This window comes from Ascaphus truei, chromosome 18, assembly GCF_040206685.1.
Source record: "Ascaphus truei isolate aAscTru1 chromosome 18, aAscTru1.hap1, whole genome shotgun sequence".
Classification (NCBI taxonomy): Eukaryota; Metazoa; Chordata; class Amphibia; order Anura; family Ascaphidae; genus Ascaphus; species Ascaphus truei.
In genome coordinates, this window is record NC_134500.1 from 17,521,528 (window position 1) to 17,538,395 (window position 16,868).

Here is a 16,868-nt window from a genome sequence, read left to right on the forward strand (position 1 = left end):
GTCCTTAGCATTTTATCTTCTGCATGGAGAAAAGAGGAAACCAAACAAGGATATAGTCAATACCGTGGGATGCGTGAGAAGTACTGCATGCGGTGCCTAAGGAATAAAAATCCTATATGAGCTATTCGTGAGCTTCCTTGACATAATTGCAGGCTTAACATTTTTGGGCCAAAAGATTGAACTAAATTACCCACAATTAGGAGAAGAAAATATGTAAATGAACTAAATAATTTGTCACATTGGATGTGCATTGGGGTTTCTTTGTTTACTGATGCATATTATTTTGTTTTACCTATATAAGTGGATGTACCACATGGGCTGATATATATATAGTTTTTGTCACTTTGTTTTACCCACCATAACTTAACTAAGTATGGTAAAACCTATCCTAAGCTTCATTTTGCAAAGCCAGTATAACCAACCCCACACTGAAGAGACCCATTAAGGTCGAAACTGCTGGCTGTGGGTGGGTTTACTGGCTATGCATCTTAACCCAGGCTGTGCTCAAAGCTGTGAAATGCAGCAAGCATAATCTTACCGTTATGTTATATGGTTTTGAAGCAAAAGGTGGCACTGTGTGCTCATTTGCATGTCATTTCCCAGAATCCCTTGCTGCAGTGGAAGCACTGTGTGCTGTGTGATAATGGTGAAAGGCGGGGTTGCAGACATATCTCAGACAGGCAAATGAGCACACAGTAATATTTCCATTTGCCACACACACAAATAAAAGAGCAAAGAGCTCACTGTACCATAACAGATAATAGTGCTGCGCTATGTGCTGTCGGGGATCTAGTTCTGTAGTGGATCCTGTTTTGGGACAGATTCAATAGCAGAAAGGCAGCAGGCACTCGCACATTGAAGCGAAAAGTATCTCTATCCTAAGATTTCTTCTATTGAATCTATATACTGTACAGTATAAAACACTGCCACAGAATTAATTGGCGTTAATGTCAATATTTTGCCATCCGCAGCAATTTTCTGCTTTGTGAACTGTTGTTTAATAACTTGATTGATTTGAGTCCTACTGTACCTTTACTTTAACAAGAAACCCACACTTGGAAATGTTCTCTCCCCGGTCACACAATGGTAAATTGGCACAAAGTCCTGACCTGATATTCAATTGTCTTGTATTTTATTTGGATCTGTATTTAAAATGGTATTAAGCTAGAATTTCCTGATCTGGCTATCAGAAACTCATGAGCAGGCTGTCCCCCAGACTTTATGAAAAGGCCACTAATTTGCCGAGCTTTAATAAGGTAAATGTTGTTAATCCTCACTTATTGCATGAGTTGGAATAGAGGTGTCTTAAGACCTGTATATTGTTCTTTCTAAATACAGTTCAACCCCGTTATAGCGCGATCCGTTACAACGCGAATCCGCTTATAACGCGATGTAAGGGTGGCTCCCAATTTTGGTATTTATGAATACTTTACAACACGATTATTGGTATCTTAAATACTTTATTGTACAATGCATACAATTGTACATTATTTCACAGGCTGGATGACCTCGTAGATGCCCGAATATGGATATGCATCCAGGCAGCTCATGCAGCGGACCTTTATGTTTAGTGGTTGAAGCTAACCACAAAGGTTGTGCACTACTGCTCTAAACAACAGTTAAGGCTCCCCGTCATCCTTGGATGTCCATGCAGATCGAGTTGATGGTTGATGCAGAAGTCTAAGGACCTTTTTTTCCCCAAATATCCATAGATTTCAAGGGGGATTTTCAACCAACTTGATGTGTATATCGTAGAATGACCCCCTAAATTGGCTAAAGCTTTCCACGGAGACAACCCTATATCAAAAGCAAACATTCAGGCAGATAAGAATATACGATAGCACCAATAATCCCAATTTGACAACCTGGGCTAGACAGTGTTTCGGGAGCCTGGTGCGACTCTACTTTCTCTACTACTAATTTTAACACCGATAAAGATGCTTCTTATCTGAGCAGGTACATTTCAGCAAAAAGGTTTAAAAAAGGAGCAGAGAGAGGCAAAACGGTAACATCATCATCTAAGGGCGAGGCAAGTGTGTCAGCCGTTTGGTTTTCCAGTCAAAGGTTAATAGATACTGTAGTTAAAGTGCAATTTAATGCTATCATTAGGCGTCAAGAACATGAAGAAATACCATTTAGCAAGTCAGAATCCGAAGACAACTGAAGCATATAAAGTGCCACATTTCTTATTGCAGTTTCTCTACTTGTCAAACTATTGACTATTAAGCCTACCAGACAATGTACTTAGTGTAACTTCTGTTTCCGAATGTTAATACAGCTCAACCCCCTCATAACACTGTGCTTGGGGTCCAATGAATCACATCGCACTATAAGCGGACCGCGTTAGAAATAATGTACAATGGTATGCCTTGTACAATAAAGTATTTACGATACCAATAATCGTGTTGTAAAGTATTCATACATCCGAAAATTGGGAGCCACGCTTGCATCGCGCTATAAGCGGATTTGCGTTGTAACGGATCGCGTTATAACGGGGCTGAGCTGTACCCGTGTGTTCATTTTGCAAGCTCAGTACTGTGCAGGATTTTAAGGATCATCTATTAAGATGAATAGCATTTTTCCTGCTTAAAAAAAAAGTCAGTATCCAAAATAAGTAACTAAAACATTTAATATTAAAATACTGGGGACATGTCTCTAACGAATGAGATGTAGTCAAAGTCTTAGCTGACACATAGTCCTTACTATAATCGAAGGAGACGAGTGATTTACTCCAATTGAGTTTCTCAAATTATTTTTTCAATGCAATTTCCAGATGAATTAACACAAATTGAAAACAAACCTGCATTTGTTTATACTCTTTTAGTTCTCATATAGTCAGTCATCCTTGTATTTTTTTTTTTTTTTTAATATTTTGCAATAAACGCCATTTCATTCGAAATACAGTACAGGTTTGGGAAGTACTATATTTCATGTTGCCTGTTGCAATAGTGGAGTTTGTACAGAAGGAAACATTAAAATACATATAGCAAGATCATTCATTAAGATTCCAAACATCTAAAACATGCATGCAGCCCCTCATGTTTAAAAAAAGGCTTATAAAGGGAAATATTTTTCTCTTTATGATTATAATATGGAAAGGCAGGCTTATAATATTGTTATACCGGGCTGATCAGATATAATTTTAACATATTATTTATGGTAGTATTGGCTATTTATTTCCAATCAAAAATACATATTTTCAACAAAGAGAGCGCCTTAGTTTTTTTCCCTTCAACTTATAATTTTAACACAACAGGAGAATTTAGATGTGTTTCCGTGACCATATCATGCAGCGAATAGGCACGGTGCCTCTGTAGGGTTTATAATGTGTTCTTATACATCACAGAGAGATCAAGTGGAACACACTTACATTTTTGAAGCGCTTAGCAATAGTGGGATGCTATGAACCAATCTACGGGGGATTTTGTTTCTTCTCACTTCAGACTCAAGTCTGTCAACAAAAAGGATGTCCAGAACCAATGAAACATTAGGGTATTATTTACTAAAATCTTCTAGCTGCAAAACCAAAAATGTACAGTATACCAAAAAAAAGAAACCACATTGAAAACAACTGGAGTTTGTCCTTTAATAAACCTCTTGCCATATTTTGCACTGTGCTGCTTTACTTAACACATATTTAATAATATATGGGCTATTTATTAATATATCCTGCCTGCAAGACTAGGGAAAATGGTATAGCAAAGACACTCCAGATTCACACTTTCACTGATAAATTTGAGGGTGTTTTTGTTCCACTTTGCCCTGAGTTTGCAACCAGGAGACTAGGATAGGTAGGGAAGTAAGAAGATGCAAAGTGTGCCTACAAAAGCAATCACATTTAGCAATTACTTGCATTGCAGATTTGGAAAGATAATGAACTTTAACAATTGAATTAAACAGACAGCAAGTAATATAAATGATTCAACGTTTATTTATTTGTTTAAACTGGTTTGTTTTTTTATGGATTGTGCATTTCCACACGGTACACGTCTAGAAAACATAATAACGGAGTTGGAATACGATAAAAAGTGAGTATGGGTAAGTATAATAAAGGGAGACAGAGAATAAAAGGGGAGAAGGAAAGAAAGGAGAGGATTTGGGGGGGTCTGGGAGCTCAACACGAGTTTGTTGGTCAAATAAAAATACAAAAATAATCAGGAAGTGTCAGAGATAATGATTTGTTATTTGAAGGACATTATGTTTCAAAGTGCTCTGTTTTATATATATATATATATATATACGCAATGGGACCGGGGCATGTATGTAAAGAGAAAATGTACTTAAAGTGAAGCACTACCTTTTCCCCACTTATCGATGCATGTACTGTACTGCAATCGTCATATACATGCAGAACTGATGTAAATAACGCATTCGTAACAGGCTCTATAGTCTCCCCGCTTGCGCACAGCTTCGGTACAGGTAGGGAGCCGGTATTGCTGTTCAGGACGTGCTGACTGGCGCACACGTGAGCTGCCGTTTGCCTATTGAGCGAGATGTACTTACTCGCGAGTGTACTTAAAGTGAGTGTACTTAAACCGGGGTATGCCTGTATATGTATACAAACAAAAGACAGGGGTGCCCAATGCTACATCCAATTGACAAAACATATAAAGTAATAAGTATAACATTTAAATACTTTAATAATAATAATATTTACTTGGTTATTTAGTTAAACCCTTTGGCCAAAGTGTCGGTACAACACTGAGATATTGCAACAACCAAAAAAATACATTAGTTATGTCCAAAATGCACACAGGCTGGACGTTTCATCGGGCATGTGTGCATTTTGGACATAATCAATTGACTTTTTTTTTGCTACAGTATGTCTGAGTGTTATTTTGGTATTATAGATCTCTTGTGATCTAATTTGACTATTCCTCATCTCCTTTACCGTGCACCACGATTGCCTCCTGTAAGGCTTTACCCTCTGTGTGCGGCCATTTCGTGCGCGTGTACATATGTGTGTGTGTGTATATGTATATATATATATATATATAAACACATACACACACACACACAGTAGTCAGTGCGCACAGAACACTCAAGAAAGGAGCGAGTTCATGCCATGATGAAGCTGCTCTTGTTTTACTACCAGGGTCCCCAAATCAAATTAGATCTACTAAGTGAGCTATTTAGGTAACAAGTAATTTTATTCCATAGACACAAAAATAAAGATCAAATGCATTCCCAACTATTAGGAGCATATACTGAACCTGTTAAATATTTTACACCGTACTTTGACTTGAGAATTTTTTTTTTTTAAATAACTACAAAGACCAATGTGAGCACCATGTCAGCGCTGTAATTGAGTGCACATTATCAGCACTCAGCAAGGTTACAAATGACCTAAGAAGGTCACTTAAGTGTTTTATCCAACTCGACAGTCAATGTCTGAGTGACTATGAACCAAGCACAAATCCAGTGAATTATTTGATTTCTGCTACCTGGGCTTTGTTTTAAGCCCCTTAGGAAGTGGTTTGAAACCATAAAACGTAGTAAGTCTGCTGCAGAAAAAGTGATTACATCCACTGTACATTTAAGAGATCTGTGACACTGAGCTCCTTTCAGCCTCAGGTGTCTGAACCCGCTGCCCATTTAAGCCCACCGTCTGCTGTGCGGGTCTCCTGGCTTTCCTACTTATGATAACAAAAAAAAAGTTGATACATTTATATAAGATCTTCAGTAGTCACGTGTACACAAAGTATTACAATGGCCCTTTGTTCTTTAAAAGCTTAGATGCTTTCATTTCAGATAAACATTATAAAACAAAACGACTAAACTAAATTGACCACGACATTGGCAATAACTTGCTTTGCTTTGCGTTTTCTCCTTCACTTTATAAATATATAAAAGTCACAGAGGGCTCGATGTTTTGCATTTCAGTATTGATTTGAGATGCATGTGTTTATTAAAAGAAAGAAAATATCAATATGCGTATAAAAAGTTGCAGAGGGCGATCTTATTCTTCATATTGATCAACGTATTCCACTCCGGTTTTTAAATTGATGATATTTCTAGTAAAATGTGAATGTGGAAATATACATTTTAACCTCATCGGTGTTGGATGGTTTAAATAGGTATAGCTTGGCAATGCTTTGTAGTTCCTATAGGAACTGATAAGGTTAATAATACAATGATTTGGTAATCCTTAATCCAACTTTAAGTATATACTCTACGCCAAAGTAAAATAATTTTCTTATCTAAAAAAATAACAAAGCAATTACCCAATTGAGAGTATTATGTTTGCTTGCTGAAACAGCACAATTATGGATATCATTTGTCTATGATTCTAATTAGAATAATACATTGTTCGCTATAAATTTGTTCCTCTTGAGCAATGCATTGCAAAGTGACTGGTTCCCTGCGTAGGGTTTAAAGAAGCAGCTGCTCTCACACTGTGAAGCCCCTCTCACTCTCACCTGTACTGCAGGTCTTTGCAAAGACTTGCTTCCAACTGCGCTTCCTGTTCTAGTAATGCAGTGCTTTGCCGTCCAAACAAACTGAGGGTGTACATATCGATTTTAACTCGTACTTATATGACAAACTATCCACGATACACATTTTTAGGACTCACTTACATACAGTAGTTACATACATCATTGAGAGAAGGAGTGAGTAAAGCCTACAGACTGGCACTGAGTTTAAAGCAGGGGAACCTGGTTCAATTCCTTGTGTCGGCTCCTTGTGACCTTGGGCAAGTCACTTTATCTCCCTGTGCCTCAGGCACCAAAAACATAGATTGTAAACTCCACGGGGCAGGGACTTGTGCTGGCAAAATGTCTCTGTAAAGCGCTACGTACTGTACAACTAGCAGCGCTATACAAGAACAAACAATAATTATTATTATTATTATAGTTACATAGTAGATGAGGTTGAAAAAAAAGACATGTCCATCAGTTCAAGCTATGTTAAATTTAGATGACAGATACTTATCCTATATTTGTATTGACAGTATATTGATCCAGAGGAATATACTGTAAATACAAATGTAGGATTGCGAATGCATTATCATTTACATGATGTAGTGCAAAGTACAAGCCATGGTATTGGATGGCGGGGATTCAAAACAAGTTGTGATACTTTTTCATACAATAATATCATGTAGGTGTAGATGAGCTTTAACATCATCAATGGCACCATAGCCTGAAATTACTAAACAGTGGTAAGCATGAGTACATTTTAATCTTCCGTGGGACCAAGCTTTAGCACCGTTTAGTAACTTTGGGCCTCTACCTGAAGACAAAACTGCAGTATAGTAGGTCACAACCTAGAAGCAGCTACTTCTATGAAGAACGTAGATGTTGGAGTATCAAAGCAGTAGAGGCCCCCCCAACGCAGCATTGGGGTGTAGCAGACATGCCACTCCAATTTCCCAGCACCTTAAGGAAAATAAAATACTTTGTCACATATTTTTATCTGTATGATGGCATAAAAAGAATGATGATTGAAAATGAATCTATATATTTTAAGATCCACAGAGTCTTATCATGAAAGATAAGGTAAAGATCATAAACACCCTTTCAATCAGTGAGATACCATGAACTCTTTAGATGGAATATAATTGCATACATGAGTGTTTGATAATGTATAGGTTATCCCTAAAACCTAGCCAGGTTTGGGTTCCTGAGGAGAGAGTTCAGAAAGACTGGATTAGACCAATATCAATATCCTTTTCTGTTACTATATGGTAATGAAGGTTTCAAGACGTCTCGGCTTTGGAAACATCACATACGCTATAAGTACGTCTTGGAGGGGTTGTGTTTTGTACCAGCCCAATACAGCTACTAAAACTTAATTGAAACAACTGGGAATGCAGCAGTTGTTTGTAGTGTTCCAAACAGCAATCAATAAACCAAACTGCTTCCCTTGCAATTGTTACTCTTTAATTAGTATGGCAGATTAGGACTCCTGACACAGACAAGTGCATTCCCATTACGTCCAATAGGCCCGACAGTGGGGCAAAAGCATATTGCCACCCTAGGCTCGGGCCTAATGGTAAATCTGACACTGCTAGCCCCTGCTTAATCCAGTGGTGGCCAACTTCAGTCCTCAAGGGCCACCAACAGGTCAGGTTTTAAGGCTATCCCTGCCTCAGCACAGGTGGCTCAGTCAATGAGCTGAAGTAGGGTAATTTTATTGGTGGCTCTTGAGGACTGGAGTTGGCCACCCCTGACATTGCCTTTTAGTAAGTAAACCTCCAAGCAACAAGCTTCAAACTGTAGTTGGGAGTTGTTTTGCTTTACCTTGTATGCAGTATTAGCAAACAACTACATCTAAATGAGTTTTCTTCATGTGTGAAATTGTGCTCCTACCCCGTACTTTCAACTCCACTAGTCATCAAATCAAACGGAGGCACCGTAACTGTTCTCCATCGCCGTCTCTCCTGGCAGTAATGTGTTACAAGTCCTCCCATAAGAGGAATTATACCCCTTCAGATGCCATCTAATAAGGCCGCTTCTCATGAGCAAACTGCTGTTTGTTATTCATTCTCTGACAAGGTTATGTAACCCCTGCTGAACCCAACACATTATACTTTCAGATATCGCCTTGTAACGTTAGTTAAAGTTGCTTTTTATGAGGCCTTTTGATCAAATCTGAAGTGCCGTGCAATTGAAGTCGGGACTCGGGGATTGTCCTTCAACGAGCTGTCCTGCCGTCATTTTATTGCGCATGCATAAATGCACTTTTATCAGATCCAGCATTAAATCTAAAATGGTAATGAGATTTGGCTTGTGCAGAAAGATGCAAAAAGCTGATGTGATCTCTAGGTGTGCTGACTGCAGAGTATCTGTGTGTGTGCGACATGAGGGTCTGGGAACCAGTGGTTGAAGCAGAAGTGAACTGTTTCTTATTTACAAACTTCCAATGCCTCTTTTAAAAAGGAGGGGGGGGGGAATGATTTTCCTATTTTTAAAGCTTGCATATTAATTGAATCTTTCTAAAGTATAGTATATGGTGGAGGGTTTTTGACACGTTTTTTTACCCACCATAACTTATGTAATGTAAAATATAGTCGAAAGAGCTTGGCCCCAGTGTTTAATAGATCTTTATCTTTTTTGTAACGTAGACACCGTATCACTACTTTTTTTATATACAACTTCAATTACTGCTACAGTAGTAACTGCATTGGTCCTGGATAAGTGTAGATTTGTGATGCATTATAATGTATGTATGTCTTTATTTATATAGCGCCATTAATGTACATGATTTATTTATTATTAATGTAAATAGCACTTCACATTAGTAACACACGTGACAATCATATAAATAACTAATAATACAAATAACAGATCATGGGAATAAGTGCTCCAGACATAAAAGTAACATTTAGGAAGAGGAGTCCCTGCTCCGAAGAGCTTACAATCTAATTGGTTGGTAGGAAGAACGTACAGAGACAGTAGGAGGGTGTTCTGGTAAATGCGTCTGCAAGGGGTCAATGTTTATGTATGAGGTGTAAAATATCAGCCACGGAGCTAATCATATGCTTCGTTAAGCAGGTGTGTTTTAAGGTGGGTCTTAAAGGTGGATATTGAGGGTGCTAGTCTGATATTGAGGGGAAGGGCATTCCAGAGGTGCGGGGCAGTCAGTGAGAGGTTTAAGGCTGGAGAGGGCTTTGGATACAATGGGGGGTAGAGAGAAGATATCCTTGAGCGGAACGCAAGAGTCGGGATGGTGCATAAGCGACCAATATGAACCTTTATGAGCGTTCTTCACATACTAAGTTTAAATGTACAAATTTCATCTAGAAAAAACTATTTGTCATATTAAAATAACATATATCACGGTTTATAAAAAAAAAAATTTAATGCCCAAAATGATTTATACATTTTAATTACAATAAAATTGTATATACTATAGATCTTGTGTTCTTGATGTGCAGTCATAGCTAGACTAATGCATTATGTTGTTTTGGTATGATTCATGTAGAATATTTGTTGAGGTTTATAGAACCTCTCTCTTGATCATTTAAGAACACACATCATTATGGAATAACTTAATATGTGCTATTTTATTTTTAATTCGTATGGAAATGCCCAAAGTAATTGAATACAAAGCAATGAGCGCGGCCTACAGCTCTGCATACTATAATTTCATCTATGCAGACCCATCCTATCCATTCCCTAAAAGGCATCCCAACTTAAAACGAATCTACATTCTTCCAAGACAAATAAGGCTTTGAAATACATTTTTGAGGGTGTTGGAGACAGGAATTTTGCACAAATGTAAATAACAATATAAAAAAAGAAAGGTTGGTTTCTCTGCTTAACTAATTAACATACTAGTAGATAATCTAACACATTTAGTCATGCTTTTTTTTGCTGTATGTATTAATCCTCAGAGTCACCGACAGTGGGTGAGAGCCGGGCCCGGTGACTGTGCGGGCGCCGAAGGTCAGGCCCAACTTCGACGTTCAGCTGCCGGCCTCTGGTTGCCGCCGCCAGGCTCCCGACTCACCCCAGCTGCTGCTTCCTCTTCCCATCCTGTGCTTTCTCTCCCACTGATGCGCACCGGTGGGAGAGAGAAAACGGCGTGGGAAGAGGAGGAAGCAGCTGGGGAGAGCGTGGGTCTGGCTGTGGTAACCAGAAGCCGGGCCTTTGGTTGCCACCTCTGGGCCCTGGCTCTCCCCAGCTGCTGCCTGCCTCTTCCCACTCCGGGCCTCTCTCACCCACCAGTGCGCCCTGGAAGATGGGAGCACCCGGAAGTCAGACGGGCACCGGCGGGAGCGAGAGGCAGGCCCGGTATGGGAAGAAGCAGCAGCAGAAAACCAGGCCAGCAACCAGAGGTAAGTGGTAATTGTATATCTGGGCAGGGGGTGGGGAGGGGATGGGGTTGAGTTTGGTGGTAATTGTATTTGTGGCGGGGACTGGTAATTCTATTTGTGGGGCAGTGGTAATTCTATTTGTGGGGCAGGGTGGACATTGTATTTGTGTGTGGAGTGGTAGTAATTGTATTTGGGGAGTATAATTGTATCTGGGGTGGAGTGGTAATTGTATCTGGAAGGGTATAGTAGTGTCTGTATTTGTGATGCTTGTTTTGTATTGGGAAGGAGTATTGTTTGTGTATTGGAGGGCGGGGTGGACAGTGTGGAAGTGGGAATTGTGTGTGTGGCCAAGGCAAGAGGAAGAAATGAGTGTGAGTAGTGGGGATTGAGGGGATTGAGTGATAGCGGAGGGGGGAGAAAGCAGCGAGAGAGGAGGTATAACAGAGGAAGAAGGGAGAGTGAGTGAGGGGAAAAAGGGGGGGAAGAGAGAGACAGAGGGGGGAGAGAAATACTGGTGTGAATGGGGAGAGCTCGCAAGGCCGCTAACACGGAGGGGGCGTTACCGACACTGGGGGGAGGGGGCCCGGGGCGAAGCTCCAGTCCTGGACCCCAGAAAGTCTGTCGGCGGCCCTGTTATCCCTTGTCACATATAGACGTCACGTCCTGACAGGTGTGCAATATGTGGCCTTGTTATTCACAGGGTTCTTTTCCTCTCCTGTCTTCTCTTTCTTTTAACTTTAATTAAATTCATTGGTCTGGTTAGGAGTAAGTCCACCTTTGGGTAAGACGGGCTTAACGACATGTTTGTTATATGAAGTCAACGCAAGTCAGCACTAACTTCACATAGTGTTAAACCTAAGCTAAGCTAATAAGAACTCTAATGGCCATTGGCTTTGCATATATTTAGCTTGGTGGATCCCCTTTGTACTCAGGGAAACTAACGGACGTGATCAATTTAGGTAACGTCACGTTAGTAGCCCACATTTAACGCAGCTCTGTGAATCTGCCCCCTTGTCTAGAATGGACCAGAAGGTGTCTTATGCAATAGCGTAGCTTAGTAAATATGGGCCAATATGTCTACAACAAAGAGAAACACATTGTCAATGGTGCCTTCTGCCTAGTTGCAACAATTATATTTTTGTGTCTGCAAGTAATAGTGATACACCATTTAATTATCACTTTTTGACATCACACTGCCTAAATTTAGTATGGAAACTATGATTATTGCTAGCAACATGTTTTTTTTTTTTTTGTCACCTTAATTATCATCATACACCTAAAAGGTGCAAATAAAATATGGGCAACAATGTTCAATAAGTCACAGGATAAGTGCGTCAGAAAGACGTGTTCGACAGTCACAAATTCTTCACATTGTGTTATTTTTAGGGGAGAGGGGAGGGGGAGAATAGGTTTCCCGCAGCAAAATGACAGATCCTTACAAATATAAGGGTTTTAAATGATGACGGGATTAGGAGGCGGATCGGACTGAGAAGCTCAGTGTATTATTTGTGCTCTTCGCTCTAAGCTTTTTGTTTGTGTCCTTTGCTTTTTTGGAAGCCCTAAGAGCATTACGGTGAACCCTTTGAAGTAAAAAAAAAAAAAAAAAAGAAGCTTTTATCAATATTTGTAACAACGGCTTTAATTTGTCCGCAGAGTAGGAAGGCACGAATCTCGCAAAAACCTTAAGTGCATTTAAAACACCAACAAGTCCCATAATCACATTGATTTTATCGTAAATTATAAATAAGTGTATAACATTGATTACAAAGAAACACGGTTATGAATGTTAAAGCTGCTATCCCTTCTACTTTAAAAAAAACATTCCTGTTGGGTTTTTTTCCCCCACAGAATCTGAGCCAAGAGGGGCTTCCGAGCTGCCAGCACTAATGTATTTTTAACTCCCCTTTGTGTCCCCCCACCCTGCTTGCAAAGATAATTACCAGTTTATTCCCTGGCGTTTTCTCTCCCAAATCTTGCAGGTCGCACAGGGCAATAGGAAGCTGCAACATCGGGTGGATGACGTTGCGGCTTCCTATTGGACGACTAAAGTGGCCATCTTTGAATGTCCAGATAGAACATGGGTGCTCAACTGCAGTCCTGAAGATCCACCCCCCTCCCCCCCCCCCACAACAGGTCAAGTTTTAATGATATCCCAGCTTCAGCATAAGTGGCGCAGTCGAAGACTGAGCTACTGCTGATTTAGCCACTTATGCTGAAGCAGGGACTGATTGAGCTACCTGTGCTGATGCTGGGAGGAGGAGCAGGGCCCCCCTGATTAATCCCCCCCCCCCATCTTCTTCTTGTAATCCCCACATCTCGAGCCATGGGAACCTGGTTCAATTCCTGGTGTCGGCTCCTTGTAACCTTGAGCAAGTCACTTTATCTCCCTGTGTCTCAGGCACCAAAACATAGATTGTAAGCTCTATGGAGCAAAGACTGTTTCTGTAGAAATCCTACGTGCTGCATTCTGCACGCTATACTGTACTGTGATTGTGAAGTGCTGAGTTCCACTGGGAGAAAAGCGCTAGATGAAATAAAGTTATTATTATTATTTATTATTACTCATTACACAGTCATTTTATCTATGATAACATATCATGTAACCCCCTAAAAGGCTCCGGATCACACAACAGCAAATCTACACATACAGAGCAATAGCAAAACAAAGAAAACCCAAGCGCAAATATCTAAATACCTATAATCAATACTGTAACAGTAGTGAATAATAAATAAGGATGCATATAAAATATATATATATATATATGTGCAAAATATAATCCCAAAATCCAAATGGAAGATACAACCACTTCTCTTAAACTCCTGCGGTGCTGCTCCTGCAAAGAGACCTTACAGGTGGTCCTACAGACATTTTCGGAGTAGAGTTGGATACAGATCAATAAGACAGATCCTGTGAACACATAGAGCATGCATCAGATCTGATATAAACCTACTCGTGCATGAATAGTGTGATCGGTGTTGACAGATGCTCAGGGACCTTTTTTTTAATATAATCTATGTGCTACAGTATGTACTGTAGATCCAGACTCCCTGTTCTTGCTTAAAACTCATCAGGTTAGTGCTAACGCAACTCATTTGTTGCACATACATTTTAGAAGGCACCCATTAAAAGTGAATTGGTAACTTGCCAACAGTTAGAACCTTGAATCCGGTAGGATTTTCTGCAAACCGTTGCAGTGCTACAGTATATGATCAAGTTGCAATTGATCCTACTATTCTTCAAACAATTTATGGAGAGCTGATTTATTGCTCGAATCCCTTAATTTCAAATGATTATTTATTTAAAAATCAAGTTAGTGGATTTTATAATATTTAGAGTATTTTAATATTTGTTACAGTATTTAACCCATGCAGTGTTTAAGGCTCTTGTAGAGCAGTGTTTGTCAAACGTTTTTTTCTCGTAACCCTTTATAAGAAACACCATTTTGACCGCGGCCCAAAGAAAAAATGTCCCACTCAATTTCTGCACCCCCACTCTCAATTTCTCTCCCCCCACTCAATTTCCCTCACCCCACTCAATTTCCCCTCACCCACCCCACTCAATTTACCCTAACCCACTCCACTCAATTTTACCCCACCCACGCCTATCAATTTCCCCCCACCCACGCCTATCGATTTCTCCCCCAACCCCACACTCCACTCAATGTCTCCCCCCACTCAAAAAACACATGTTTTACTATCAAGGGCCAACATTACTGAGAGTGCGGGTGTTTCCACCCCAAATGGTCTTCCATGGCAAATCAATCCTTGTGTGATGGATACATTGGCTCAATCTATACATAAAATAGATTAATAACAATATCGCAGTATATTAGATGGCATCAGTACACTTTGGGTGGGCGTGTGTGTGTGTGGTGTGGGGGGGCTATTGTATTGTGTGTGTGGTTTATTGTAGTTTGTTTGTGTGTGTGGGTTTATTGTATTGTGTGCGGGGGGTTATTGTGTTGTGTTGAGGGGGGGCGGGGTTATTGTATTGTGTGTGGGGAGGGTTATTTTATTGTGTGTGTGTATGTGTGGAGGGGGGTTATATTGTGTGCATTGGGGGGGATTGTATTGTTGGGGAAGTTGTGTATGGTCACGGGGGTGGAGGGGGTAATGAGTGTGAGGAGGGGGATTGAGGGAGCTGGATTGAGTGAGAGGGGTTCATTGAGTGATAGCGGAGGAGAGGGAGAGTGTGAGAGGAGAGAGGGGATGTATGGCAGAGTGAGGGAGGGTTAGGTAAGGGATTGAGAGAGGGAGGAATACATGAATAAAGGTGGGTGAGAGCAAGGAGGTGTAAATGAGGGAAGTGGTGGTGGGAGGGGGGGAAACGCAAGGTTGCCAACACGGGGGGTGGGAGGGTGAGTGGTGGTAGCTGTCGGAGGCCCTACCAACCTCCCCCACCATGCTAGCGGCGACCCAGTGAATAATCTCGCAACCCTGAGTTTAAAAAACATTGTTGTAGAGTATAGCAGTATGTTGTATCCTGCTGCATTGCTGTAGTGATTAAGAGGGAAATGTTTCAATTTAATCCTAGTGTCTGAGTTTACATCAGGGATTTTCTAGATGTCGTTTTTGATGGTTTTAAAAAAAACTATAATTTTGGCACATCACTCTTTTTTTCTCTGTATATATTTACCACTGCAACAATGAAATTGCTACAATGTATTGTTAACCCAGAACTACAATAGAGTGTTTATATTACAATCTTTCTATTATAGAACATGAAAAGCACCGTCTATGCAAGAGCACAGATTATATGAATTTGCACTTCAAAGTGAAATGGTTTTATAATGAATATGTTCGAGAACTTACAGCGCTCAAGGATACAGTCCCTGAATATTCTCTGTAAGTTGTTTCTACATTTGTAACTTAAATTACTTGTAACAGAGATGTTAAAGTACTATTTGTTTATGGGTGTGTGTGTGTATATATGTACTGTACTGTATGTATATGTATATATATATATATGTATGTTTTTATTCTTGGTATTTAAATACTTCTAAATTGACACTGGTTTTAAAGGAATGAGAAGACCACTCTTAGGCTGCGCTTATAGTGCTGGCGACAGCAACACGACGTAGCATCAAAACAGATGCATTGCCGCTGTCGCGTGCGCTTATAGTAGGAGCGACACGACGGAGCGATGGCTTGGTCGCGATTGCTGGAAGTCCCTTCAGTTTGATTTTTCCAGCAACCACAGCGTGACGTCAACGTCGCCGTCGCTGGCACTATAAGTGTGGCCTTATGAAGTCTAGATTGTTTAATTGTTTTACATGTAGTCTAAGATTTAGATTGGGTGCGTTAAATTTGCAGGCGTGCATATTAAATGCAATGTTTGTTTGACCAGATAAGACCATATTTTGAAGATCATTTTGAAGAGCACTTGTATTTTTCCAGCAAATAAACTGTAATCCTCAAAACTACCTAGTAGAGATATGCAAACTATGTGCCAACATTTACCCTTTTGTTGAACTTCTAAAAATCCAACTTTTTAAAAGATTTTCCAAGTAAAAATCACCACAGTCTGAAATAGGAGAGAGAGAGACAGACTTGTGTATACATCACTCCTAAGATAGCTGGGAAATGATTCAATTTGAATATGCAAATTCATTTATTTCCCAGGTATCAGCATTGTGTTTACAGATCTCTCCATGGATATATAGATGAGTGTTTTGGAAGGTATATAAGTCAATAGGTTTTCTACTAAATATAACTCATCGTTCTTCCTCTCTCTCCTCTATCATAACCCATATTTGGTTTAGAAATATGGAATTTGACTTTGACTTCTGAATTTTTTGGCACATTTTGTTTAACTTTTTGAAAAAGTGCGTGAAACTGACACAGCAAATCTGGATGAGTTTGCACATATCCACTACCTAACAGACATTCCCAGTACAAAACATTATTTTTGCTAAGGTGTAAAAGTCTCAACCTTGTTGTGTTCTGTATTATTCTTATTTCTCATCCACGTAGCCTTGTTTTTTTTTATATATATATATATTTATAAACTGACATTGATACATTTACCTTAAAGTGAGTGTCAGGATAATACTCCGAGCTCTGATACTCTTGCATTTTAACAGGTGTTTTGGGAACCTCGTCTTTA

At 39.8% G+C, this 16,868-nt stretch overlaps 1 protein-coding gene across 6 annotated transcripts in view; it reads left to right on the top strand.

The window, feature by feature from the left end:
* Positions 1-16,868, top strand: part of UNC13C (unc-13 homolog C) — a 343,863-nt gene that overhangs the window by 226,067 nt on the left and 100,928 nt on the right. For all 6 annotated transcript variants that reach the window (XM_075575720.1, XM_075575726.1, XM_075575723.1 and 3 more), the window contains one exon: positions 15,481-15,607. In XM_075575720.1, coding sequence (XP_075431835.1) covers positions 15,481-15,607 — 127 coding nt within the window. The remainder of the gene's footprint in view (positions 1-15,480; positions 15,608-16,868) is intronic.